A 25418-nucleotide genomic window follows, 5' to 3' on the forward strand; every position below is an offset into this window, starting at 1 on the left:
TGCACTCTCCTTCATGCGGCCATGTATTTCAGGATCACAGGCCTCATGGTTACAAGATAGCTGCCATGGATCCGGGCATCACATCCCAAAGCGACCATGTCCAACATAAGGGGGTGGAAAGGCCATCTCTTCCTAAACAAAGGAAATCTATTCAGCTACCTTCTAAAGTCTTAGTGGCCGGAACTGCATCATCATGACTGAACCAACCAGTGGGAACGGGCCATCACGATGGACCACAATGATGATGGTCACACTGTTAGAATATTTTATACCAGGTGCCGGCCTAAGTACTTTACACAGAGTAGCTCATCGAGTCCTCTTAAAAGCCCTTCAAGGTGATGATAGGCCATCACCAGATATTGTACTGGATCACTTTGCTATATTGCCTCTACGGGACATCTTTTATGGGTCTTGTTTTCTGTCTTATGATCCCTGGTAGCAGGCCTTCCCTAACAAATATTAATCTCTCCTGATGGTAGACTTGGGTGAACATTTTATGAAGCTATATACCTATGACACAGATGTGTGACCCCAAAACGGGGGCCAGGGAGCCCTTATAAGAACTGGGGAATTGGTGCAGAGAAAACTCCCTGGCCGACCTGTGCGCATCCATGTGGAGGGTGTCTGAGTGCTAAGGCCCTCCTTGGCCCGGCAGGGAGCTAGCTGCTCACCCCTGAACGACAGCTCCGAGCACACTGAGCCAGGTTGGAGGGGCCGGCATTGAACTTCCAGGGCAGGAGCTTGGGCACAGCTCTTATACAGAGTGTGAATGCTTAAGAGGGTTGCAAAACACTTGGAAGAAAACCAGTTGGCTCTGGTTGCCAAGGCCGTCTCGCTCACACTGCTGAAGAAGGCACATCGACAAGCCTCCCGAGCTTCAAGGAAATTGTGTTGCCGGCAAAAGCGCAAGCTGGTGAACAGCCTGATGACTCGGTCCCCAAGTAACTGGTGCCAGGTCTCCAGAACAGCACACTGAGGAAGCAACCGTCACAGTGCTGACTCCAGAGGGGAACCCTTTCCAGTGCTCGTCTCAGATGTACCCGGAGGGACGAGACATGCAGCCTTCTCCCAGAGAACACGACCGGGTGCCAGCGCTCACCAGGGACTTGCTTCCTGGGCAGGGTGAGGTTGCGTGCTCTTGTGCCAGGCTGTGACCCCACTACCTCTTCACCCTGGCCTTGAACCTAGGCCTGAAGCAGGGCTTGTACTTGCCATTTAGCCGTGGGCAGCTGACCCTGTGCTGAGCCACCAGGAATTCTGGCCTCACCGGAGATCTGAGACTTGGCCTGGGAGCAGAAGGGGCTGGAACTCTGAGCTGCCTCCCTTTGGGAAGGGGGGGTCTGTGTGGCCAGGCTGTACACAGAATAGTTGCATTAAGGTGGGGGGAGCTGTCACTTTTGACACCTATGCCTGTGAAGAAGTGTGTGAAACCACCACCCACTTCCTCTTCCAGTTGCAGCATTTGGCTTCTCTGTGGGAAATCACACCCTCTCTGCCCTCCCCTCCACAGCAACTGGATGGAGTCGGGGGCAGGGATGGGCAAGCCGTCCACTCTGGGTGCATGGGCATCGGGTCAGCACTTCCCCAGGTCCTTGCAAAGAGGCACTCTGAGTCTGGCAGGATGTCATTCTGGAGCTGCTGGTGGCATCTTGCTTGCTACACTGGGGGTGTGGGGAGGAGCCTGCAGGGGCATGGGGCAGGTGTCCCTGTCCTCGGATGTCTCGGTCCATGCCTGACATGAGCACCACTCCTTGGTCTCACGAGCCAGGAAATTCCCACTCCTGCCCGAGCCAGCCCGAGTTGGGTTTCCATCACTTGCGAATGAAGAGTCCTGGCTAGCACCCGTGGTGGATGGATGCCATGGCTTCGCGTTTCTCTGAGGTGCAGGGGACCGGCAGAAGGTAAAACACCCACAGCCGACTCATTGTATTTCGTTGAGCCTGTATCATGGCCATGCTTTGCGTAGACGCAGAGTCAAGAACAGAAGGAAGAAGGGATGAGTTGTCCTTTCCCCATCACAGGTGTGGATTCTGAAGGGAAACCGTCTGTGAAGTCACAATTTTGGATTATTAGGGACTTCTTGCCCCTCGCTCCCATTTTTTTTTTTTTTTTTGGCCAAAAAATACATCACAGTTTAATAAGTATATTTTCCGTAACTCAACCAACACCGGCAGTCCCGTTTCCCTAGGAGGAGAGTGAGAACCCGACCATTTACAATTTCTTCCAACAGTATTTCCCCAAGTGGCTGAACTTATAAACCAAAACATACTTCTGTTATTTCTAAAGTAGTACTGATACAGTGTTTCTGAATATATACCATGTTTGTTTAGCATTTGAATTCCGGTTGGGGGAGAAAAAGACCACAGAGGTTTTTTCTCTAAAGCAAGCAAGCTCCTGACACAGCATAAAGTAGAAACTGAAGACCACAACTTTAAAAATGGTTTATTTTTTCTTTAACAAAATCTCAGTTCTTTGCCTGTAGCCCCACTCCATTCCCAAATTAAGAAATAAGCATACAGAAAAGCCAGGAAGCAGGCAGAGCCCCCCGAGGCTCCCCGCTGTGGGCAGCCGCAGACAGCTGGCCGGCCCTTTAAGGCACATGGGTCCGTGCTTGACTCGGGGCCCTGGAACTGCTGCTCAGTGAGCTCGGCAGAGCGAAGCTGCTTCTTACAGTAACCCTTCCTCACCCTGAGGTGAACTGAGGGGCCGCTGCAGGAGGTCTGTCAGAGCAGAAGAAACAAGACAGCAGCCGGCGCGGGAACCGCTGCTTCAGTCCCGGGATGGTCAGGGACCTCCGTGCAGCGGGGACACTGTCCACGCCCACGGGCGAGGCGTCTTTTGAGGCTGATTCAGTGTTTGAGGACCTGAGAGCAGCTTGCTGATCGAAGTCCAGCTTCTTACAAAGCAACTGCCTTGGTGCACACGAACACATGCGACACAACGCCCTCTCAGACGCACGGCAGCGGCGGCGGTGCTGACAGCGCGGGACGGTGGGGAGGGCAGCAGAAGGGACAGCCGGGGCGGCCCGCTCGGCGGCCAGTTCTGACAGAGCGGGACACACCCAACAGCAGGAACTTCACCGGCCAGGCTGTGGGACGGGCTGAGACCCCTTACTTGCATTTGTCAGTTTCTTTCCGTCCCTCAACATTTACATTCTATCTCGATAAAAGTGATAACGATAAACTGTGTGACGTCAAGGTGGTAAGTGTTGTCGGCAAAAGCCACTACAAAGGACGACTGAGAATGTGTTAGGAGTCCTGCTTCAGACTGCGGCCAAGCCTGAGAAGGCCGAGCATCCTGGAGCCTCCATCAGTCATTTCGGTATCACAGGTGCCGTCTTTGTCATAAAGGCCAATTCAGCTGCTTCAACTCAACAGCTAAAAACCAAGCCAGCTGCCACTAAGTCGATTCCGCCTCACAGCAACCCCGTAGGTCAGAACAGAACTGCCCCGTAGGGTTTTTAAGGCTCACCTGGTGGATTCGAACTGCCACCCTTTTGGTTAGCAGCCATAGGCTCTTAACCACTACGCCACCAGGCTTTCCAAATTCAATGATTAGCCATCTTTAATCAGGAAGAAAGGAAATCTGTTTACATTCTCTTCCTCAGTTGCTTCTGTAGATGAGACAGTAAGATAGCTATACTCAAGAATCTCAACTCAGCCCACCTAGGACAACCTGAAATGACAGAAGGTGACAGCTGCCGAGTGGCTCTGCCTCCCCGCAGGCTCTCAGGCAGGAGCAGACCGCCCCGCGATCAGGTTTGGATCCCCGACACCTTGTGCCAGCTGCCTTCGCGTTAGCAGGGTGTGTTTCCCTTCAGAGGATCCCCGCCTGTCTCTTCATTCCAGAGAGAGAGCTAGCTCGTGAGAACCACAGCTCTAACTGAGTCCAGGGGGAGGAGGGAGTCACGCGTGAGGAGCAGGAGCGGAGATGAGGGCCAGGAAGCAGACCACCCTCACGTTACAGTAGAAGCCTGGCCCACCCACTGGCTCGAGAGGAGATGGCAGAGCCTTTATTAGTTAGTACAGGTGACCAAAGAGCCATCTACACAGTGTAAGAGAAGAAGGAAGTGACTGAACATTGTTTTAAACAAGAGATTCGTCAGATTTTAGCAACATGCCATTTTTCCCACACCTGTGGTCAGTGAATGCAAAAGTAGGGCCTTTCCTCATAAAGAGGGCAGCTGCGGAAACGTTGTGACGCCAGGGGGACGGCTGATGGGCACATGTAGGACATGGCAAGGGACGGACAGGGTCGCCTGGGTGTGCATACTGCATCTTTCCTTGATAAAGTAAGGGCATTTGCCTAGGCTGAGACAAACGTCACTAGACTTGTGGGAAAGCTGAGGGTTTGGAATCTGTGTCTAAACGAGGCAACCAGTCAGTCCACAACACCTGCTTGCGTGGAGTCGGCTGGTTCATCCTCTCAGAAGTGCAGACCCACAGCTGGCAGAGCCCACCCCGGGGCCCGCCCGCTGCTGAGACAAGGCACAGACACTTCGGCAGTCACCTGGTCATGTCCTCGGGGGATGGTGGCTGCAGCCGGTGCTATCTGAAACTCCCAACGTGGATGGAGAGAGATGTTTCTGGTCCCCGGCGCCGGGCTGGTGTCTCCACACTGGAGAAAACATCGCTGCTCTGCACACGAAGGGCTTCTCGGCTGCAGGAGACACAGGGCTGTCATCACTGACGCACAGACGGGGGCAGTGGGCACTGCGTGGGGGTCATTGGGTTTGGGGGTTTAGAGTGACTCCAAAAGCCATTCCAATTTTTAGGGGTCAAGTCGGAATAGGTCACGGGGGCGTGTGTTTGCGAATCTGACCATTATTTCTGAAAAGCCCCAACAGAGATCCCCATTTACCCTCCCCCAACCCAGTACGAGGACGCTGGGTCCCCCTGCCCCGCCACACAGTGCATCCACACTCCAGATCTTTCCCCAAGTGCCAGGTACATGTCACAGAACAGATTTTTTCCTTCTCTTGTTAAATTGAAGTATAACATTCACAGAGTGTACAAATCTTAAAAGTATGATCCCGCGACCTTTCACAAGTGTTCACCCTGTGTACTCCCACCTGGACCAAGGTGTGAGCGTGACCCACCCGCAGCAGCAGCCCGTTGCCCTGACTTCCCTCAAGGTGGGCTCGTCTCCCTGCCACTGCCATCCCCATGAATGGAGTCACCATGCCGCACGCACTGTGGTGTGATGCCCCTGTGCTATGTATAGGGGCAGCTCCCTCTTTTTCATCCTTGTGCACAGTGTATTCTATTACGGGAAGACTCCACAATTTACGTATATTCTAATGTGGGTCAACATTTCTATTATTTCCAGAAAACGGGGAGAGGCTGAGTAGAGGGAGCAGGTGCGGCTGCCTGAGGGGTCGAGGTTCCTGAGGAAGTGGAAGAGAGCCAGAGCAGAGCACAGGTATGGAAAACCCGAACCCAAACCCGCTGCTGTCGAGTCGATTCTGACTCAGAGCGACCCTGTGGGACAGAGTAGAACTGCCCCATAGGGTTTCCAAGGAGCTGCTGGTGGATTCGAACTGCAGCCCAAGTCTTAACCACTGTACCACCAGGGTGTCCACAGTCCTCTTAATTAGTGTGGTTGTCCACCTTTCCCCTGCATGTCCCACCGAAAGCCCTACCGGAAGGCACTCTGAAGGCCTCAGCAGAGGTCCCCGCAGCACTGCGCTTCCAGCAGCCAGCAGCTCCACAGGACAAGAGCTCCTCGCCTTCTCAGCCGGATTCCAGCAAGAGCAAGAGGAGGGCAGCGCGCCCCCTAGAGGTTCCAAATGCAACCTGTCAGTTGCCTGTGCGTGAGAATCCTGTGTGTTACCTTTTCTTTTTTCCCAGAGCGAGCTGTCTCTGTTTTTCTTTTCCAACGTCATCTCTGATTGTACTGAAGTCATCATCATCTTCAACCAGCAGGTTCTATGTTCCAAACGAATTAATGAACAATGTTTTCAGACATCTTTTTTTAGTCTACCCCACCAAAACCCACCAAACCCACTGCCATTAAGAGTTGATTCTAACTCACAGCAACCCTACAGGACAGAGTGGAACTGCCCCACGGGGTTTCCAAGGCTGTATTTCCTGCAGCAGTAGACCGACTGCCACGTCTTTCTCCCGTGCGGCGGCTGGTGGGTTCCAAACACCAACCTTCTGGTCAACAGCGGAGTGTTTAGCCAGAGTGAGCCACCAGGGCTCCTCTGTTTAGCCTGCATCTAAGAGATGTGTTTAAAAAATTATCTAAATTGACAAAGGGGTTTTCAAATTTACATAAACCAGATTAACAACTGACTAAAGCAAGCAAGCAATCAAAAGCCATTATAGTGCGGATGAAAACAAACGCAGCCCAGCCCAGGGCAGGAAGGGCTTGTCAGGGAAAGACTCTTCAGCCAGCTGACTTCTGCCTTCAGCTAGAAGTGCTCACACCGAGAGTGAACCAACCAAAAGGGCTCAGACAAGACTCCAGAGAGTAAGCACAGACACCCTCCCACATCATGTGGGTCTCTAACCACTGCGATGGATGGAGCTCAACTGCCTGTCCCAAGAGTGCACTGCTCCAGCTAACTGCCAGCTTCTGAGAGGCCCAGGCCTTGTGTCTTTTGCTTACATGGGATTTCCCTCGGGCTTTTCGCACGGTGCTTTGCAAGTTCAGAGTGCAGAACAAGTATTACTGAGTGACCAAGTCTATTCCTTCCTTCCTAAGCCTTAGTCTCTCCCCTCACCTCCCCATAGGCACCTCCCAGGGAGTGTCAACTCATCTGAATGTTCACCCTAAGAAAACAGACTAGGAAGGCAAGTGTATGTTAAACAAAGACAACTCTGACGGCTAGCCAGATTCCACACCACGGAGTCCTCCGGCCCTGGCCACTTCCTTACAGAACTGGGAGAGTGAGCTCTGGTTACACGTATTGTAACCTTTCAGTGACACAGATACCGACTGAAGAACTGCAGGATGGTTCCATTTCCACTCTAAACCAAAAACCAAACCCACTGCCATTGAGTCAATTCTGACTGAAAAAATGATTCTCCACTCTAGGTTAACAAAAATGTTGTAACAAATATTATATTCTCTATTCCAATAAGTCGTACATGATAAACATAATTCCAATAAGTCATACATGATATACTTTTTAAAAATGGTGAAGCAGTAAAAAATACAGACAATACGGAGGATAGTATGACCCACCTCCAGGCCGTCTGGCCCGGTGGTTAAGAGTGTGTGTGGGCATGAGCCCGAAGGCACAGCGGCTGCGCGCCCCGAACAGGTTACTTAACCTCCCTATGCCTCGTCTAAAAGTGGCCCCTGCTTCACGGGATGACGCGCAGACACAGTGCTCAGCACGTAGTGCTTGGCAAACGGTAAAATGCTCAGTAAATGGCAGTACTGATAGCACTGATCTTTTATCACATTTGCTTTGCTTTTATTCTCAAAGGAAAAATTCTGTAGATTCTGTTGATGCCCCGCCCCTCCGTGGAGGTAACCACTGCGCGGACTTCAGTGTCACTGTTCTCACCGTCGTTTTTATTCTATTTTAATAACACAGGAACGTCACCCTCCGTAAGGCTTAGCATTTTAAAGTCTTACACTTGATACGAGTGCACGTGCTCTGTGGATCCCACCTGTTTCTGTGTATCAGGCAGTGACTTGGCTTTTCCCCAACGTTAAGGGTCTGACGGGAAGTCACGCTGACACACGCAGCTCTGGTTTACCCCGCTGTATCAGCACCCCCCTTCCCCTGTCTTGTCTACTGCCTTTCTGAGGGTCACCAGAGTCCCTTCCGGCTGATGCTATCATAAACAGTGCCTCCTCAGTGGGCAGCTCTGCATGTCTCAGGTGACACGGGCGAGTGTTTCTAAGGTACCCGTGTAGGAGTGGAATTATTATTTATTTATTTTTTTACTGTACACTGGGTACTGGGTACTGTACGGGCAACTTTGGTGTTAGTACGCACTGCAGAGCTGCCCTCCAGAGTGGCCATGCTGACTTACACTCCTACTGGCAGCGCGGGGGAGTTCTGGTGTTGCCCCAGAAAATGGGAGCACATTGTTTTAGCTGCAGCTCCCTGGTCACGAGGGGGGAAACCCTGGTGGCGTAGTGGTTAAAAGCTGTGGCTGCTAACCAAAAGGTCTGCAGTTTGAATCCACCAGGTGCTCCTTGCAAAGTACGGGGCCATTCTACTCTGTCCTATAGGGTTGCTATGAGTCCGAATCGACTCAACGGCAATGGGTTTGGTTTGGTGGTTGGGTTATGAGGGAAGCCGATCATCCTTCCAGTACCCCCAGGCCGCTCAGCTTTCCTCTTCCTGAACTGCTGGGTTAGAGCCTCTGCTCACTTCTCTACTGCGTTGCTGATTCGTAGATGTGCTTTATATATTCTGGGTAATAATCCTGTTAGCTTTAGGGTCGCTATGAATCAGCATCAACTGGATGGCAACGGGTTTGGTTTTTTGGTTTTATAGTTTTGCATGTATCTTCTTCCTCTTTGTGACTCGTCTTCACTTTTTTTATGGTTTCCTCTGATGAACAAAACTTTTTACTTTTAATGTAGTCAAAGTTATCTATCTTTTTTTATGTTTTGTGCTTTTTAAGGAAAAATCCTCATAGCCTAAAATCATAAATATTTTCCTATTTAATTTCTTCTAATGGTTGGAAAATATGCTTTTCACATTTAAGTCTTCAGCCGCAACTGACCGTGTGTGAGCCAAGGGGGATTCCGGTCTTGGGGGCATGAAGCTTATATAAATTTGGGGACCCTTTTTTAAAAATGAAGTAAAGATTACATATTTTTTTCTGTATGGGTAATCAATTCTCTCAGCGCCATTTACTGAATAATCCATTTTAATGTCTCCTCAGTCACACATGTCCAGTTTCTGTACATGTGTGATGCTGTTTCTGGGGTCTCAACCTCAAACCCTCTGGCCCTTTGCCTATCTGGCCTGTTGCCTATCTGGCCCTTTGCCTATCTGACCCTTTGCTCTTCCATATGAATTTATTCTGTTTAGCCTCATCTATTTGACTTTCTACTGGAATTCTACTGCATTTATATACTTGGCAAGAGCAGGGTCTGGCCCTGTGTCTGTTGGAGCGTTCTGTCATACTGCTCAGGGATGTTTCTGTAATATTCTCCAGAAAGGTCTTGTCAGTCCTCTTTCGGTTGGATGCACATACAGCTCTAGGTACCTGGTGGTGGTTTGTATGTTGAACCTGTAACCTTGTTGCGCTCCCCAATCAGATCTAATGGTTTGTCTGTAGAGTCCCTTGAATCTCCTTCACAGAAAAACTGCATATAAGAAGTTTTATATTTCCCTTTTTAAATTTATTTTAACCTTTCTTTCAATTTTTACTTTATTTTTGGGGAGACAGGATCCTATTACATTGGTTACGTCATCTGATACATGCTGAGCAGAAGTGGTAATAAAGGGAATTCTTACTGTGGGGTCTGATGTTAATGGAAATGCTCTGGACGTCTTATCATTGTGTTGCTGTGGGTTTTGGGGAGCCCCCTTATTAGGGTATGAATGTTCCGTTCCATTCCTACACTGCTCTAAGTTCTTTTTTTAAATCACAAATAAACACGGGATTTTTAGTATTAAAGTTTTTCTATGCTTTTTCTGGATCTGTTGAGTTAGTTATAGGATGTTCTTTATCTAGTGCAGTGTGTTACATGAATATATTTTTGACATTCTGCATTCCTTGGATAAGTCTACTTGGTCATCACATAGTAATATTGTTTAAAACACAATGTTGGATTTGATTTGCTAGTATAATTTTACATTTATAATCATATGTGAAATTGATCTAAAATTTTCTTTTCTTTTACTTAATAGTTCTAGTATCGAGGTTATAGTAACCTCGTAAAATGAGTTGTCTGGCTTCCCCTCTTTTTTTCCATTATCTGAGACAATTTGTATAAAACAGGGATTATCCATATCTTGGAAACTGGAAAAAAACCCTCTATAAAATCATCTGAGCCTGGTGTTTTGTCAAAGTGGTAGGTTTGCTGTTAAACAATTTACCTTGACACCAATAGTATCTCCGTCTTTCAAGTAATAAGGTGCTGCCTGCAAATTATCTTGCTTTTTCTTCTTTTTTCTCCTGGCAATTTGCTGGTTCTATTGAAAAATGAAACGTCTTCAATAAGCAAAGCTCAACCTCAAATTCTTACCCTACTACGGTGACAAACTGTACTTCACCACATCTTACTTTTCTACGATTTTCGTTTGAATAGCCTGTCACTGACAGGAGCAAAGTCCCAGTGTGTCTCCAGGAGAGTGCCACCGCCTCCCTGTGTCTGCTGTGCCAGGAAGGCCCAAGTTCTCTGAGAAAGCCCCAAACTTTACCCAGCTCGAGATGGGAATCCACTCAAATTTTTCAGGAAAGTATTTGGCAATCTCGATTTTCTCCACAGGAAGGGAGTAGAAGTCAGCCACTCTCTGCCTCAGGGAGGCCGCGGTGCAGCTTCTGGTGGTGTCCCACACCATGTCCTCAGGCACAGAGTAGGCCCTCTCGCCAGGGAGGCGCATCTGGGTCCTGAGCACCAAGTCCTGGGGGCTGTAACAGGAAGAACCCGTCAGACTTAAACTAGCCAAAGGAAAAACTCACAATGACTGCAGGGGTGGTTGCGGGGGGCGGGGGTGAAAGGCTGAGGTTCTACTCGGACTTTCCTATTTTCCGAAGATTTTTCCTAAATACTGAATGTTGGTAAACCCAGAAACCCAGTGCCATCGAGTCAATTCCGACTCATAGCGACCCTATAGGACAGAGTAGAACTGCCCCATAGGGTTTCCAAGGAGTGCCTGGTGGATTCGAACTGCCAACCCTTTGGTTAGCAGCCATAGTGCTTAACCACTATACCACCAGGGTTTCCGGATAGGAAACTCTTATTCTCTACTTCTATTTCCTTCAATACTGAGGAAGAATGGAAGTGAAGGCTCCGTTGGGAGTTCACAGGAGCAGTTCCCTGGAAAGTAACAAGGGCCTCAAAGGAGGGAGTGGGGGCATGGGAGGAAAGGGGGGCACGGCAGAGATAACAGGTCTGGGCAGAGCTGTGCTGTGGTGATTGAGAGAACAAGGGAGTCAAACCTGGCTGGGTTTCTGGCCACAGTGACTCCCTGGGAAGCCAGCAGGAAAGAGCTGGTTTTGGGAAGATGATTATGTACTTGATTTCTGGTGCTTTAAATCTGAGTTGCTGTGGGTAGCAGGGAGGAGAAACTGAGAGCTTTGGGATGGAAAGAGAGACGGGACTAGAGGTACACGGGGAACAGAGGTGCTGGCTGCATCTGCCAGAGCAAACGATACCTGTGCGGGAGAGGAGCACGGATGAGAGGCCCTTGAGGAGGAGAAGGAAGAACATTCAGGAGGGTGGAAGGACAAGTTAGACGTTTAACGATTATTACAAGACATTAAGAAAAAACGATGTATGGATAAGAACTAGAAGGTAGAAAAGAAGACAATGAAAACTACTGATATTTTAGGATGGTGAGACAAGGAGTGGTTTTAATATTTTATATTTTTACACTGGTGTTTTCCCACAAGACAGGGTGATGCAGTGAAAGAAAAGGACTAGCTGGAGGGAGAAAGAACACGGGGGAAAGTGGGCCTGACTAAGGGGGAGGACAGAGGGAAGGAGGGGAGGCTGTGGTTAAAGAAAGGATTTTTGAGGAACTGAAATCCTGGCAGTTCCATGTCCTTGACAGTTGTGAACATGCTGACTAGGGGTGAGGATGCCAGCTGGGGTGAAGGTGTGCTGGGTCAGTGAATGACGCTGAGGTCCCTGGAGCTGAGAAAACTGAGGCTAAAGAGGTCATCAGCACAGATCTAACATTATCAAGGAGGGGAGAGAGGCTGGGGTGAAGAGGAAGAAGGTAGGCTTGGTGTCCTCATCAAGACACAAGTGAGTCTTGGAAGTTGGCCAAGGACAGAAAAGCATGGGGAAGGGGCTAAGTGCCCGTATATTCTCAGAAGGACTCTGCAAACAACAAATACGAGGTCAATATCGTTATTACATAAAGAGCTCACACAAATGACATTAGATTTTTTTCTAAGACCTCATTAGAAAAACAGGCAAATATATGAGACAATTCACACACACAAAGTATGAATGGCTCATATGCCCCTGAAAAACGCCCACACTTACTAGCAGTCAAGGCATTGAAGCAAATGAGGACAGGATAACCATGTTCCTTTTATCAACTGTGCAAACACTTAAAAGGTGCAAACAGTCAATGTTGGTTTGAGGATGAGACGAAGTAAATACTCGTAAGTACTGCTTGTAGGAACATCAATGCATACAACTTACCTGGAAAGGAATTTTAAGAGACTTAACGCTTTCGAGATTCAATTATTTTCTGCTTTGAATTTTTTGTTGCTACCATGCGTTTTCTCCCACATGTCCGTCAGTTTGTCGTACTGTGGGGTCTTGTGTGTTACTGTGATCCTGGAAGCTATGCTACCAGTATTCAAATACCAGTAGGGTCACCCATGGTGGAGAGGTTTCAGCTGAGCTTCCAGACTAAGACTAGGAAGAAGGACCTGTCGGTCTACTTCTGAAAGGAATTAGCCAGTGAAAACCTTATGTATAGCAGCGGAACACTGTCTGATATACCACTGAAAGATGAGGCTCTCAGATTGGAAGGCGCTCAACAGACGGCTGGGGAAAAGCTGCCTCCTCAAAGTAGAGTTGACCTTAATGAAGTGGACTGAGTCAAGCTTTCTGGACCTTCATTTGCTGAGATGGCATGACTCAAAATAAGAACAAACAGCTGCAAATGTCCATTAATAATAAGAACGTGGAATGTATGAAGTATGAATCTAGGAAAATTAGAAATCATCAAAAATGAAATGGAATAAATAAACATCGATATCCTAGGCATTAGTCAGCTGAAAGGGACTGGTATTGGCCATTTTGAATCAGACAATCATATGGTCTACTATGCCAGGACTGACGACTTAAAGAGGAATGGTGTTGCATTCATCATCAAAAAGAATATTTCAAGATTTATCCTGAAGTACAATGCTGTCAGTGACAGGATACTATCCATACACCTAGAAGGAAGACCAGCCAATATGACTATTATTCAAATTTACATACCAACCACTGAGGCCAAAGATGAAGAAACTGAAGAATTTTATCTGCTTCTGTAGTCTGAAATTGATCGAACATGCAATCAAGGTGCATTGATAATTACTGGTGATTGGAATTCGAAAGTTGGAAACAAAAGGATCAGCAGATGGAAAATATGGCCTTGGTGATAGAAATAATGCTGGAGATTGCATGATAGAGTTTTGCCAGACCAACAACTTTTTCATTGCAAATACCTTTTTCAACATAAACAGCAACTGTACATATGGGCCTCGCCAGATGGAATACACAGGAATCAGATCAACTACATCTGCGTAAAGAGACAATGGAAAAGCTCAATATCATCAGCCGGAACAAGGCCGGGGCTGACTGTGGAAGAGACCATCAATTGCTCATATGCAAGTTTGAGCTGAAGGTGAAGAAAATTAGAACAAGTCCACGAGAGCCAAAGTAGGACCTTGAGTATATCCCACCTGAATTTAGAGACTATCTCAAGAATAGATTTGATGCACTGAACACTAATGACCAAAGACCAGACGAGTTGTGGAATGACATCAAGGACATCATCCATGAAGAAAGCAAGAGGTCAAAAAGATAGGAAAGAAAGAAAAGGCCAAAATGAATGGCAGAAGAGACTCTGAAGCTTGCTCTTGAACGTTGAGTACCTAAAGCAAATGGAAGAAATGATGAAGTAAAAGCTGAACAGAAGATTTCAAAGGGCTTCTTGAGAGGCCAAAGTATCATAATGACATGTGCAAAGACCTGGAGATAGAAAACCAAAAGAGAAAAATATGCTCTGCATTTCTCAAGATGAAAGAACTGAAGAAAAAAATTCAAGCCTTGAGTTGCAATATTGAAGGATTCTATGGGGAAAATATTAAACAACGAAGGAAGCATCAGGAGAAGATGGAAGGAATACACAGAGTTACTGCCCCAAAAGTAATTGGACGATATTCATCCATTTCAGGAGGTAGCTGTCATGGACTGAACTGTGTCCCCCCAGAATACCTGTCAACTAGGCTAGGTCGTGATTCCCAGTATTGTGTGACTGTCCACCTGATGTGATTTTGTCATCTGATGTGATTTTCCTGTGCTGTAAGTCCTACATCTATGATGTTGATGAGATGGGATTACTGATGGTTATGTTAATAAGGCAGGATGTAATCTACAAGACTGGATTGTGTCTTGTGCCAATCTCTTTTGAGACATAAAAGAGAGAAGAAACAGAGAGAAAGGGGGACCTCATACCACCAAAAAAGTAGTGGCAGGAGCAGAGCACGTCCTTTGGATCTGGGGTCCCTGAGACTGAGAAGCTCCTTGACCAGAGGAAGACTGATGACAAGGACCTTCCCCCAGAGCCGACAGAGAGAGAGAGAGAGCCTTCCCCTGGAGCTGGTTTCCTGAATTCGGACTTCTAGCCTACTAGACTGTGAGAGAATAAACTTCTCTTTGTTAAAGCCATCCACTTGTGGTATTTCTGCTACAGCAGTGCTAGATGACTAAGAGCAGCATACGATCAGGAAACAATGGTGCTGAAGGAAGAGGTCCAAGCTGCACTGAAGGCACTGGCGAAAAACAAGGCTCCAGGAATTGACAGAGTATCAACTGAGATGTTTCAACAAATGGATGCAGTGCTAGAAGTGCTCACTCGCCTATGCCAAGAAATTTGGAAGACAGCTACCTGGCCAACTGACTGGAAGAGAGCCATATTTATGCCTATTCCAAAGAAAGGTGATACTATCAAATGAGGAAATTACTGAACAATATCAATATTACATGCAAGTAAAATTTTGCTGAAGATCATTCAAAAGCGGCTGCAGCAGTATATCGACAGGGAACTGTATATCGACAGGGAACTGCCAGAAATTCAGGCCGGATTTAGAAGAGGACATAGGATAAGAGGTACCACTGCTGGTGTCAGGTGGACCCTGGCTGGACGCGGAGAATTGCAGAAAGATGGTTACCTGTGTTTTACTGACTATGCAAAGGCATTCGGCTGTGTGGATCATAACAAATTATGGCTAACACTTCAAAGAATGGGAATTCCAGAACACTTAATTTTGCTCTTGAGGAACCTGTACATAGATCAAGAGGCGGTCATTTGAACAGAAGAAAGGGATATTGAGTGGTTTAAAGTCAGGAAAGGTGTGCGTCAGGGTTGTATCCTTTCACCATACGTATTCAATCTGTATAATGAGCAAATAATCCAAGAAGCTGGACTGTATGAATAAGAACGGGGCATCAGGATTGCAGAAGACTCATTAACAACCTGCGATATGCAGATGACTCAACCTTGCTTGCTGAAAGGGAAGAGGACTAATTCAGATCAAAGACTCCAGCCATCTGTATGGATTACACCTCAACATAAAGAAAACAAAAATCCTCACAACTGGGCCAATAAGAAACATCATGATAAACGGAGAAAAGATTGAAGCTGTCAAGGATTTTATTTTACTTGGATCCACAATCAACACCCATGGAAGCAGCAGTCAAGAAATCAAAGGATGCACTGTATCAGGCAAATCTGCTACAAAAAAGACCTCTTTCAAGTATTAAAAAGCAAAGATGTCACCTTGAAGACTAAGGTGTGCCTGACCCAATCCGTGGTGTTTTCAATCTCCTCATATGCATGTGAATGCTGGACAATGAGTAAGGAAGACTGAAAAAGAACTGATGACTTTGAATTATGGTGTTGGCAGAGAATACTGAATATACTATGCACTGCCAAAAGAATGAACAAATCTGTCTTGGAAGAAGTACAGTCAGAATGCTCCTTACAAGCAAAGGTGGTGAGGACATCATGCTTGGAAAAGTAGGTCAGTGAAAAAGAGGAAGACCCTCAGTGAGGTGGACTGACACAGTGGCTGCAACAAGGAGCTCAAGCATTAACAACAATTATAAGAGTGGCCCAAGACTGGGCAGTGTTTTGTTCTGTCGTGCACACAGGGTCACTATGAATCAGAACCGGCTCGACAGCACCTGACACCACCACCACCACCACGTGTTTTCATTAACGGAAGCATGCTAAATCATTGAGTGTGTCTGAATTTTTGGTAGGTAGTATGGATTTTTTTTCCTTGCCCCCTCCCACAAGCCTATCTTAAATATTTAGTGGTACACATGAAGTTCCACTAAGTATATCCCAGAGTCCCCACCAGGGTCTATCGGGACCTATGTGTAACAAATAAAAACTAAAAAAATTTCTGTTTTCCTGCCAAAAATCCAGACATCTCATACAGTACCCTGTAAAAACAGTAATTTGTGGCATATGCTATTTCTTCGGATTCAAACAGTCGTGAAGGCCCCCGCCTTGCGGCAGCATGCACCATCACTGGTACGGGAGCTTCCCAATAAACCTGCAGAGGCTGAAGAAGTACTTGGTCCCTAGAGGTACCCAGAGCACAAAAGGGTTAAAATACCCATGCCTTTTAATCCAGGAATTCCCTGTCTAGAAAACTACCCTTGGAAATATAGCTCATACTAAGATGACATTTTTATAAAAACAAGGGGATTAAGTGAAGGTTAGACAAGGCTGAAAGAGTGTTATTAGAGCTATTCTCATAAAACAGGTTGACAGTGAGAATGATATTCCTGTCACACCAGGGAGAAGAAATCTTAATACTTGGTAATATTTATAAAAAAGGGCCTGTAAGATTTTCTTATATTGAAAGAGAACAGGACGGTTTGACTGCAGGTAACTTCTGGGAGCTCCTTTATTCAGCAATTACTGAACGTCTATGAGCAAAACGCTCTTGTTGATTTTGTTTTTATTGTTAATTTGTGACTTAGGAGATCCCACGTGTTACAGAGTAGTGCTGTTTCATGGGGTTCTCCTGACTGTAATCTTTACAGGAGCAGATCGCCAGGTCCGTTTCTTCTGTGGTACACTGGGTGGGTTCAAACCACCAGCCTTATGGTTACCAGCCAGGTGCAAACCATCTGCATCACCCAGGGACTTACGAATGAAGCACTGTTGTAGGGCCTGGGGTGCAGCAGTGGACACACAGAGTACATGCTCTCACAGAGCTTACACTTCAGTAGCAGGAGACAGACAAGCACAAACTAATCAACGAATAGACAGATAGCATGTCAGGTGTTATGAGGGTGAAACACAGAGAAGAAAGGACAGAGCGACGGGGTGCTGCTGTAGATCGGTCAGCATGGGACTCTGGCTAGAGTTACACGCGGCGGGGAGAAGCATGTTGCTTATACTTCAACATCATTATGGGCTCGATATGCACGTGATGATTAGATTTGAAGATTCCTGCTTACCTTTTTGTGTGGGAAAATGAGTCCAAGCTTGAGGTATCAGACATATAAATGTATTTCTAGAACAATTACCTGTTTTAAGTTGGCAGCCTACTTAGATGTAGTGAAAAACATAGGCTAGTCTAGGTTCAGTTGTCAAGTTTTTAGTGAGACCGAGCACCGTGCTGAGACACGTGGATTACCATGCCTTACCCCAAGTTCTCTTCTTTCTGAAGAGGCTCCAAACAGATCTCAGTTCTCCGTCCCAGTCTGCATTCCCTGATAAGGCAAGAAACAAAATATTGAGGGATGTATCATTTAATTTTTAAAAAGTTTTTTTTTGTGTGTGAATTTTAAGCTTTCTTCTTAAGCTACAGATTATTTTCTGAACATCTCATAAGATCATTAAAAATTTCATTCACAGTCTCTAGAACACAGGGAAAAGATACACTAAGCTACGTTTATACTTGATATGGGAAACCGAAGTTGCTCCAACATTTAATTGATGATAAAGTTATCCAATTCCCAAACATGGAATCATGGTGCCACTTTGTCAGGACCTGCCTCAAATAACCCTTTCCCCATCAGTCCGCAGCACTGCAGGAGAGGGAAAGGGTGCGCTCGGTGAGAAACTTACTTGAGCTGCTGCTGGTGGCTCCGTAAGAGCCTGCCTGGGCGTTTGCTTTCCACAGTCCAGGCTCGGAGGAAGGCTGGGGATGGAACGGCAAACTCTGAGAAAGATGGCAAGGTAAGGGCCTAGAAGAAGAAACAGACATTTCTCCAGTGACTCTAAAAAGCACTCTAAAAACATAATGCTTTATGGGAAAAAAAAAAAAAAAAAAAGGCAGCACTACACAATGACATTGAGGGGAAATGTGTCTTGAGAAGTGACAGCATCTATACAAATCCAGATTTTCTCTCTTAAATGGAATGAGTCCTGAGTCATTCCGTATTCCTCTGCACTGAAATCAGATTAGAAAAGAGTGTGTTTTCTACTTCTAAATCTGAGCCAAGAGCTCCTTCCTGATCATTGTTTTGAAAAAAGAAACTTTAATATGGCTTTCAGTGTGAGTCCGCCTGATGAGAGCAGAGGGAGGCTACTTTAATGAAAGGAAAAGTCCTCGTTTTCACTTTCGTCAGCCAATGCAACTCTTGAACAGTGTTTGCTCTGCTTATGAAATAATTCTGAGTTTGAAATGCATCTTTGGATCCAAATGCTGGGTCCAAACCATTGTGTTCTAATTAGATGTAAGCCATATGATTCATTTGTTTTTGACTTAAAAAACAGGAATTTCGTATCTTTCAGCCTAATACAAGCGAAAACAAAAAGTGTCCTTCCAGCACTTGCTTTTCTGGAGGGAGGTCATTTCGTACACTGAGGGCACACAGGGCAGGCCGAGTATCAGTGGCTGATGTTCACGTTACTGCCCTTCCGAGGGAGAGGGGGTGTTCCCTCAGTCCGACAGGAGCGGGATGCTTCTTAAACACCTTGTGTTGTACTGAATACAGCCTCTCCATGTAGACAACACAGCCCTTCTCTAAGGACGTTGATATATAAGAACATAGTACATGATCTAGTTTAGCACCCTAACAGAAAAGCTGATACTCTGACCTGGGAAATCACAAACACAGCTCTGAGCTAACAACACGGAGCACGTGGATCACAATGATACAAAAACAATGTAGAGAAAGGAGTAAAGTGAAGGCTTTACAAATGCTTCCGTAAACCATGTTTCCCTACAAAATCAAAATGGAGACAAGCCGCAGGTGACTGCGGAGCTGGTCAAATGAAGCACAGCATGCCTGCTAGTGGGAATGAGGCCACGGGGCGGCTGGTGGACAAACCCGGAGCTGTCTGAGCCGTAGGCGGGCTGCCTGTCGGGTACTCAGCCCTGAACATGGCACATAACAAATGCCATATCAGAACAAACTGCAATTGAGGGAAAAGGAGATAGAAGAAAACATTAATATCTCACTGGAAGAAGCCATATTGCCACTAACACAGATGCAGGGAGAAGTCTGACCTGACACTTCAGATCTACCAAGGCAGCATCTTCTGAGATTTCCACGTCGCCCACGTAGCGGAGAGGACCTTCTGCGTGCACAGTGTCGGGGACACCTTCAAAGAGACAGTGTGCGATGCTTGGAAGTCTGAATCTGAGTCCCTTGATATATCAATATAATAATGAAATAAAGACATATATAGTGCTTTACAGAGGCTACAAAGCACTGTATAAAAATAGGCTGCTGCCGTAATTATGGAATGGCTTATTCTTATGGAATGACTAGGTTCTCATTTTCAAACTGACATTTTTTAAAATAGGCATTTCGGTTACTCAACGGCAGAAGCAGACAGTTTCCTTGTCTTGATGACACACAGGCGACTGCACTTCCGCTCTCCTCACCTTGGGCGGATGCGGCTCTCCAGGCGCCATCTTGAGAGGTGGCAGAGTTGGTCTGGCCCTGCTGACTCCCACGGTGTCCTGAAGGGTCCCGAGGCTGGTACCACCAGATGGGCACCTTCAGGAAACCCTGAAGAATGGGGTATTTCTAACTGCTCTGAGGTACAAGGAAGTGAACCTCCACTCCCCTCTCCACAGTCTTAACAACAAAATGTCTCTTGATATTTTTATTATTTTTTTCTGTTAGACTTATTAACTGCTCGTATATTATACTCGTTTAATGCTTTTAAAATCTGAAATTTAAAAGCACAAAAATTGGACTCGGGGATGACCGGGACTGAGATGTTCTTTGCCTGGAAAAGGAAGGAAACTTATGTACTTTTAGTGGCACAACTTTTTATACACTTTGAAATTTGTACCAGGGGTATTAAAAAAACAAACCAACCAACCAACTGCCATTGAGTCGATTTCAACTCACAGTGATCCTACAGGACAGAGTTGAACTGCCCCTGTGGTTTATGGAAGCAGAATGCCACATCTTTCTCCGTGGAGCAACTGGTGGGTTCAAACTGCTGACCTTTTGGTTAGCAGCTGAGCACTTAAACATTGTATCACTAGGGGTCCTTACCATAAGTATTACCTACTCAAAAAATTAATTTTAAAGAACACGGTATGAAATGCCATAGAATTCTATTAAGTCATGGGAAAAAAAATAAGGTAGGTCTGTATGTGCCTACAGGGGGAGATACCCAAGGTGCATGAAATGAAACAAAACCCCAAAGAGGTGCAAAGCAATGCACAGAATACGGCCCTGCAATGTAAACTCTAAAAAAAGGACATGCACATATTTACATTCAGCATACAAATAAGCAAAATTTTTTTTCTTGAAAGGAACAAGATTAAAAAAAACAAGTTAATGGTGGGTAGCGCCCTCTGGGAAGAAAGGTGGGAGTAACTTTTCATTTCATAGCTTCCTGTGCTGTTTGAGGAGCCCTGGTGGCACAGTGGTTAAGCGCTTGGCTCTTAAACAGAACACTGGCAGTTTGAATCCGCCAGCTGGTCCTTGGAAACCCTGTGGGGCAGTTCTGCTGTGTCCTATAGGGTCACTATGAGTCAGAATCAACTCGAAGGCAATGGGCTTGGTTTTTTTTTTTTTTTTTTTTGGTGCTGTCTGAATTTTCTAATCACGAGCAAATGTTTGTCTCAATGATGGAATTTGGGGCTATTTCTATATTCAACTTTACAGGTGTCCACATTTAAAAAATCTAATAAATATTGGTTTTAGAAAGTAGTACTATGCAATGTTTGTGAAAGGACAGTGAAATGAACTCTCACAGACTGCAGACAGGAGTATAAATTTCGTGCAACTTTTTGGGAAAACAATTTGGCAATATATAGCCTCAAGTCTTTAAAAAGTTTGTACCTTCTGACTTAGTAATTTCATCTTTAGAAATCTATCTTAAGAAGGATTTATATTTAGTACTATTTATAGAACAAAAAATTAGAAACAAGCTAAATTTCCAACAATAAGGGCACAGGTGAATTAAATGGTGGTAAATCGTACCTTGGATATAGTTGTTCCTGAATTTTATGATCAGGTTAAAATGTTAAATATAAAAAGTAAAAAAGAAAACTTTATATATGGTTGAATTAAATTTTGTTTAAAAAAGATTTATATGAAGAAATATAAGAATGTAAAGTATGGTAGTTTGGTCCGGCTGGTACGATCTGGGTAAGTTTTCTATCTTTTTATTATTGTACTTTCCCATTTTCCCACAATGAGAATACACCCCCCCCCTTCTGCAGTCAGAAAACAGTAACTGTTACTTACAAAACGTCGGCTCAGAAGCAAAATCTTACCGGAGGAGGAAGCGTCCCTTCCATTAAAACCAAAGTATCTCCAGAACATAGCATAAGCTCTTTCAGTGTTGCATCCTGGGAATACAGAAATTCTTTTTTGTCACTTATGACTTCCAAAAGGGACAAACCACTGGATTTTTTTTTTTTTTTTTTACCCTGTGTCTCTATTATCTTTTCCAAAAATAAATAACTGAGCAAATAAAGGAGATACTGAAGAGATGGGAAATGAGCTAGGACTATAAAACCAGTAGATCATTATGTATCAAATTGTGGCATATAAATTATAGTATCATCAAAGATCAGAGGGAATGGAGATGGATGAGACAAGAAATGATGAGAGACTGATTTACAGAAGATGAAATTTTAGTTAGGCCTAAAAAGATGGGTTGGATTTGGAAAGACGGGAGACAAAAGAAGGAATTTCTCATAAAGAAAAGAGTAAGGGTGAAGCCATGGTTGAGAAGTATGGCTTGTGTTGGTGAAGAGCTGGGAGACAAGATGATTAGAGCGGGATGTGCCAGCTGGAGAGCAGTAGGAAGAAAACCTGGATTGGAAGGGTAGGGCCACAGATGGAAGGGACGTGAAGTAGAAATGAAGGAGTTTTGACTGCTATGAAAAAGGAGCCACTCAAGATTTCCAGGAATGGTTTTCAGAGATGAATCTGGCTGCTACATGTGTGATGTAATCACGTGGGAAGACCTGGACTCAGGGAAGCCAGCTGTTGGAGCAATTTAGGTGAAGCAAAGGTGGCTCGAGACAGGAGTCCAGCAGGGGAGATGTGGAAGAGCTGCCAGGCCTCTGAGGGCTGAGGTGACAGACGAAGGAGGAAAGAGAAGTAGGGCCAGCCGTACTTTAGTATGAAAGGAAAAGGATGAGGAGAGACAGCACCACTGGGAAGAAAAGCCAGTTTTCAGTTTGCTTTTACATAAACTATTTGATACAGACTGGGGAATTAATAGAGATGATGCTAAAACCATCTGAATAAATATACTCTTCTGACATCCAAATTGTACGTCCTGAGATATCTTTGAGTCCACTTTTTACCGTAGGAAGTCAGACTCCTGGGCCTCTCCATACTGACTTGCTGACTGCAAAGAATGTCTCAGTGGAAGACTCCAATAAAAAAAAAGAAAAACACCAAACCTGCTGCCGTTGAGTTGATTCTGACTCACAGTGACCCTCTAGGACAGAGTAAAACTGCCCCATAGAGTTTCCAAGGAGCGCTTGGTAGACTCAAACTGCCAACCTTTTGGTTAGCAGCTGTAGCTCTTAACCACTGCACCATCAGGTTTAATCAACCTTCTGTTGACGTTCAATGCCACTGCCTATTACTGAACAGCAAGGCAGACAGACTGGAAACAAGGGCAGTTGACCGCAGCTATCTACGCTTTCTCACCAAGCTTCGTTCTGGGTGAAAGGCTGCAGGTTTGGACTGGGACACTTGATGCTATCTGGACCAGCAAAGAGAAGGCTGACTGGACCCCAATCATCCTGTGATAACACTGATTCTAAGACTTTTTTTAAGGCTACTCCCAAGTTTGGCTAGATAGAGAAATGTAGCTTGGACCAGAGCCTAAGTGACTGGTTGCTAAGATGAATTCTGCCATCATTAACTTAGAGGGAAACTGAGATTAAAATATTCAGGCTTTAAAAATTCAGAGTGTATCCTTAAATTCTTTCATAACTCCAGTCTTTTGTTCCCTGAAGTTCCCCGCCTCCTACTGAAGAGGACCACTCCTAGGGATATACTCTTGCTCACTGACAGGGGATTTCTCATAGCTGCTAGAAACATTACTGCCCAGCTGAGACTTCCCCTCTAACTCTACAAAAAAACTACAGTAACAAAAAGGTGAAAGACCCACTAGTGGATTTTTCTATCTTAAAAAAAGCAATCAAAGCTTTCTCTAGAATTTATTCACATGAGTGGAGAGGGTATCCTGTATGAAGATACAGCCTAAACTGATTTTTAAGAATAAAACATATAGAATAATCTTACTCCTTCAAATAAAGCTTCCCCAGCTTCGTAACACCAATCCATTTTTCGCAAATGCCACGTATCTCCTATGAAGGAATCAAAATCGGCATGAAAAGAATTCAGAATACATTTTAAGTGTTTGTCAGGAATGAGCTTTCTGGATAAAAAATATCAAATAGGGTTTGGTCTGCTAATTATCATTGATTAATCTTTTAAATAAATTATCTCTTCCAGGGCAGGACTGACATTGACAAAAAAAGTTGTTTTCCCAGTTTGATTACTTTGCCCTTTCTTCCACCAAGAACTGTATACTTCAGAATAAAAACAACGCTGGCTGCTATTATCCCGAATTTATTTTGTAACTTTATTATTTACACATACACACATCACACGTTAGTACACATTTATGAACATACATATATGAATATAGAGTCCCTTTTAAAATCATTATAAAGTTGAGTTTTATTTCATTGTCTTAGCTAAAAGATTACACGAACCTTTAATTAAGAACTGCTAAGGTTTACAAAACTGGTCCTACCTGCTTAGGCAGTTAATCTAACAAAAATATAGTTCATTTTGAATAGCGTTTCAGTGAAACCAAAACCAAACCAAACCTGTTGCCTTAGGGTCGACTGCAACTCATAGCCACCCTACAGGACAGAGTAGAACTGCCTCAAAGGGTTTCCAAGGAGCGCCTGGTGGATTTGAACTGTTGACCTTTTGGTTAGCAGCCATAGTTCTCAATCAGATTTCTGTTTTTCAGTATGTTCGCTACGTTACTGAAATGGGAATTTTTTTTGGAGGGGAGTTAAATGGAGCAAAAGTTGGAAATTCTGGTTATTATAAAACAGTTTTTATTAGTAATGTCTTATAAAGGCCCCCCACCCCCACCCCCACCCCCACCCCCACCCCCCAGAAAAAGGAAAAATTATCACCAAAGGACTAAACACAGATCTGGTATCCATCCTCTAGAGACTTGGCTCTCCACTGTGTTCTCTGTAGAACTCTCGTGTGCCATTAGTTCTAGTTTGAAATACTGTGATGTTTTTAGCAATGTTTTCATCTCAGTATCTTAAAAACCACCAATAATTAAAGTGAGCACCATTACTTCACATCACAGCATGGTAGCAAGAACTTGGCTTCTGAGTGAGAGAGACTCTTACCACTGTTCTCAGCCTCTGCCTCCTCCTCTGTGGAATGGGGGCGGATGATGACCCCTGCATGGTAGGACTGCTGTCCAGATAAATGAGACCCTGCATGTAAAGCTCCTGCAAAGCGCCTCATACCCAGACCCCTTCACTTCCCTTCCAGATCAGGTGGCCACAGGCTTCTGATTTAATGAGGTCTGGAGCACAGAAAAACACCAGAATGAAAGTACTATGATGTCATGTGAAACTCACTGACATGATCCACTCAGACAGCTACTTTAAGATATCTGGGATTTCTTTCTTTCATCATATTTCATTCCAGTGGTGAAGATCTCAGCTGTTAACCAAAAGGTCAGCGGTTCAAATCCACCAGCCACTCCTCAGAAAATCTATGGGGCAGTTCTACTCTGGCCTATAGGGTCTCTGTGAGTTGTAATTGACTCGAAGGCAAGAGGTTTGGTTTTTTTTTTAAAGTCTATACCAAGGAGCAGTGGCGCAATGGTTAAGTACTTGGCTGCTAACTGAAAGGCTGGCAGTTCAAACCCACTAGCCGCTCCAAGGTACAAAGACTTGGTAGTCTGCCCCTATAAAGATCGCAGCCTAGAAAACCCTACGGGGCAGTTCTACTCTGTCACATGGGGTCGTTATGAGTAGGAATCAACTCGATGGCACACAACAACAATAATCTATACCACGCCC

General features: G+C 45.2%; 1 protein-coding gene across 12 annotated transcripts in view; it reads right to left on the reverse strand.

The window, feature by feature from the left end:
* Positions 1–191: 191 nt before the first annotated feature.
* Positions 192–25418, reverse strand: part of USP40 (ubiquitin specific peptidase 40) — an 85245-nt gene continuing 60018 nt past the window's right edge. For 2 of the 12 annotated variants that reach the window (XM_049888480.1, XM_049888483.1), the window contains 10 exons: positions 23593–23657; positions 21597–21671; positions 19740–19866; positions 19359–19453; positions 17972–18090; positions 17548–17613; positions 10346–10556; positions 10022–10117; positions 5833–5927; positions 2131–4659 (listed from right to left, as the gene is read on the reverse strand). In XM_049888480.1, coding sequence (XP_049744437.1) covers positions 4548–4659; positions 5833–5927; positions 10022–10117; positions 10346–10556; positions 17548–17613; positions 17972–18090; positions 19359–19453; positions 19740–19866; positions 21597–21671; positions 23593–23657 — 1061 coding nt within the window. In that variant the 3' untranslated portion in view covers positions 2131–4547. Of the gene's footprint in view, positions 4660–5832; positions 5928–6033; positions 6221–10021; positions 10118–10345; positions 10557–17547; positions 17614–17971; positions 18091–19121; positions 19265–19358; positions 19454–19739; positions 19867–21596; positions 21672–23592; positions 23658–25418 lie in introns of those variants that run through there. The other 10 variants (XM_049888482.1, XM_049888481.1, XM_049888484.1 and 7 more) reach the window with 10 other exon arrangements.

This window comes from Elephas maximus, chromosome 6, assembly GCF_024166365.1.
Source record: "Elephas maximus indicus isolate mEleMax1 chromosome 6, mEleMax1 primary haplotype, whole genome shotgun sequence".
NCBI classification, from domain to species: domain Eukaryota; kingdom Metazoa; phylum Chordata; class Mammalia; order Proboscidea; family Elephantidae; genus Elephas; species Elephas maximus.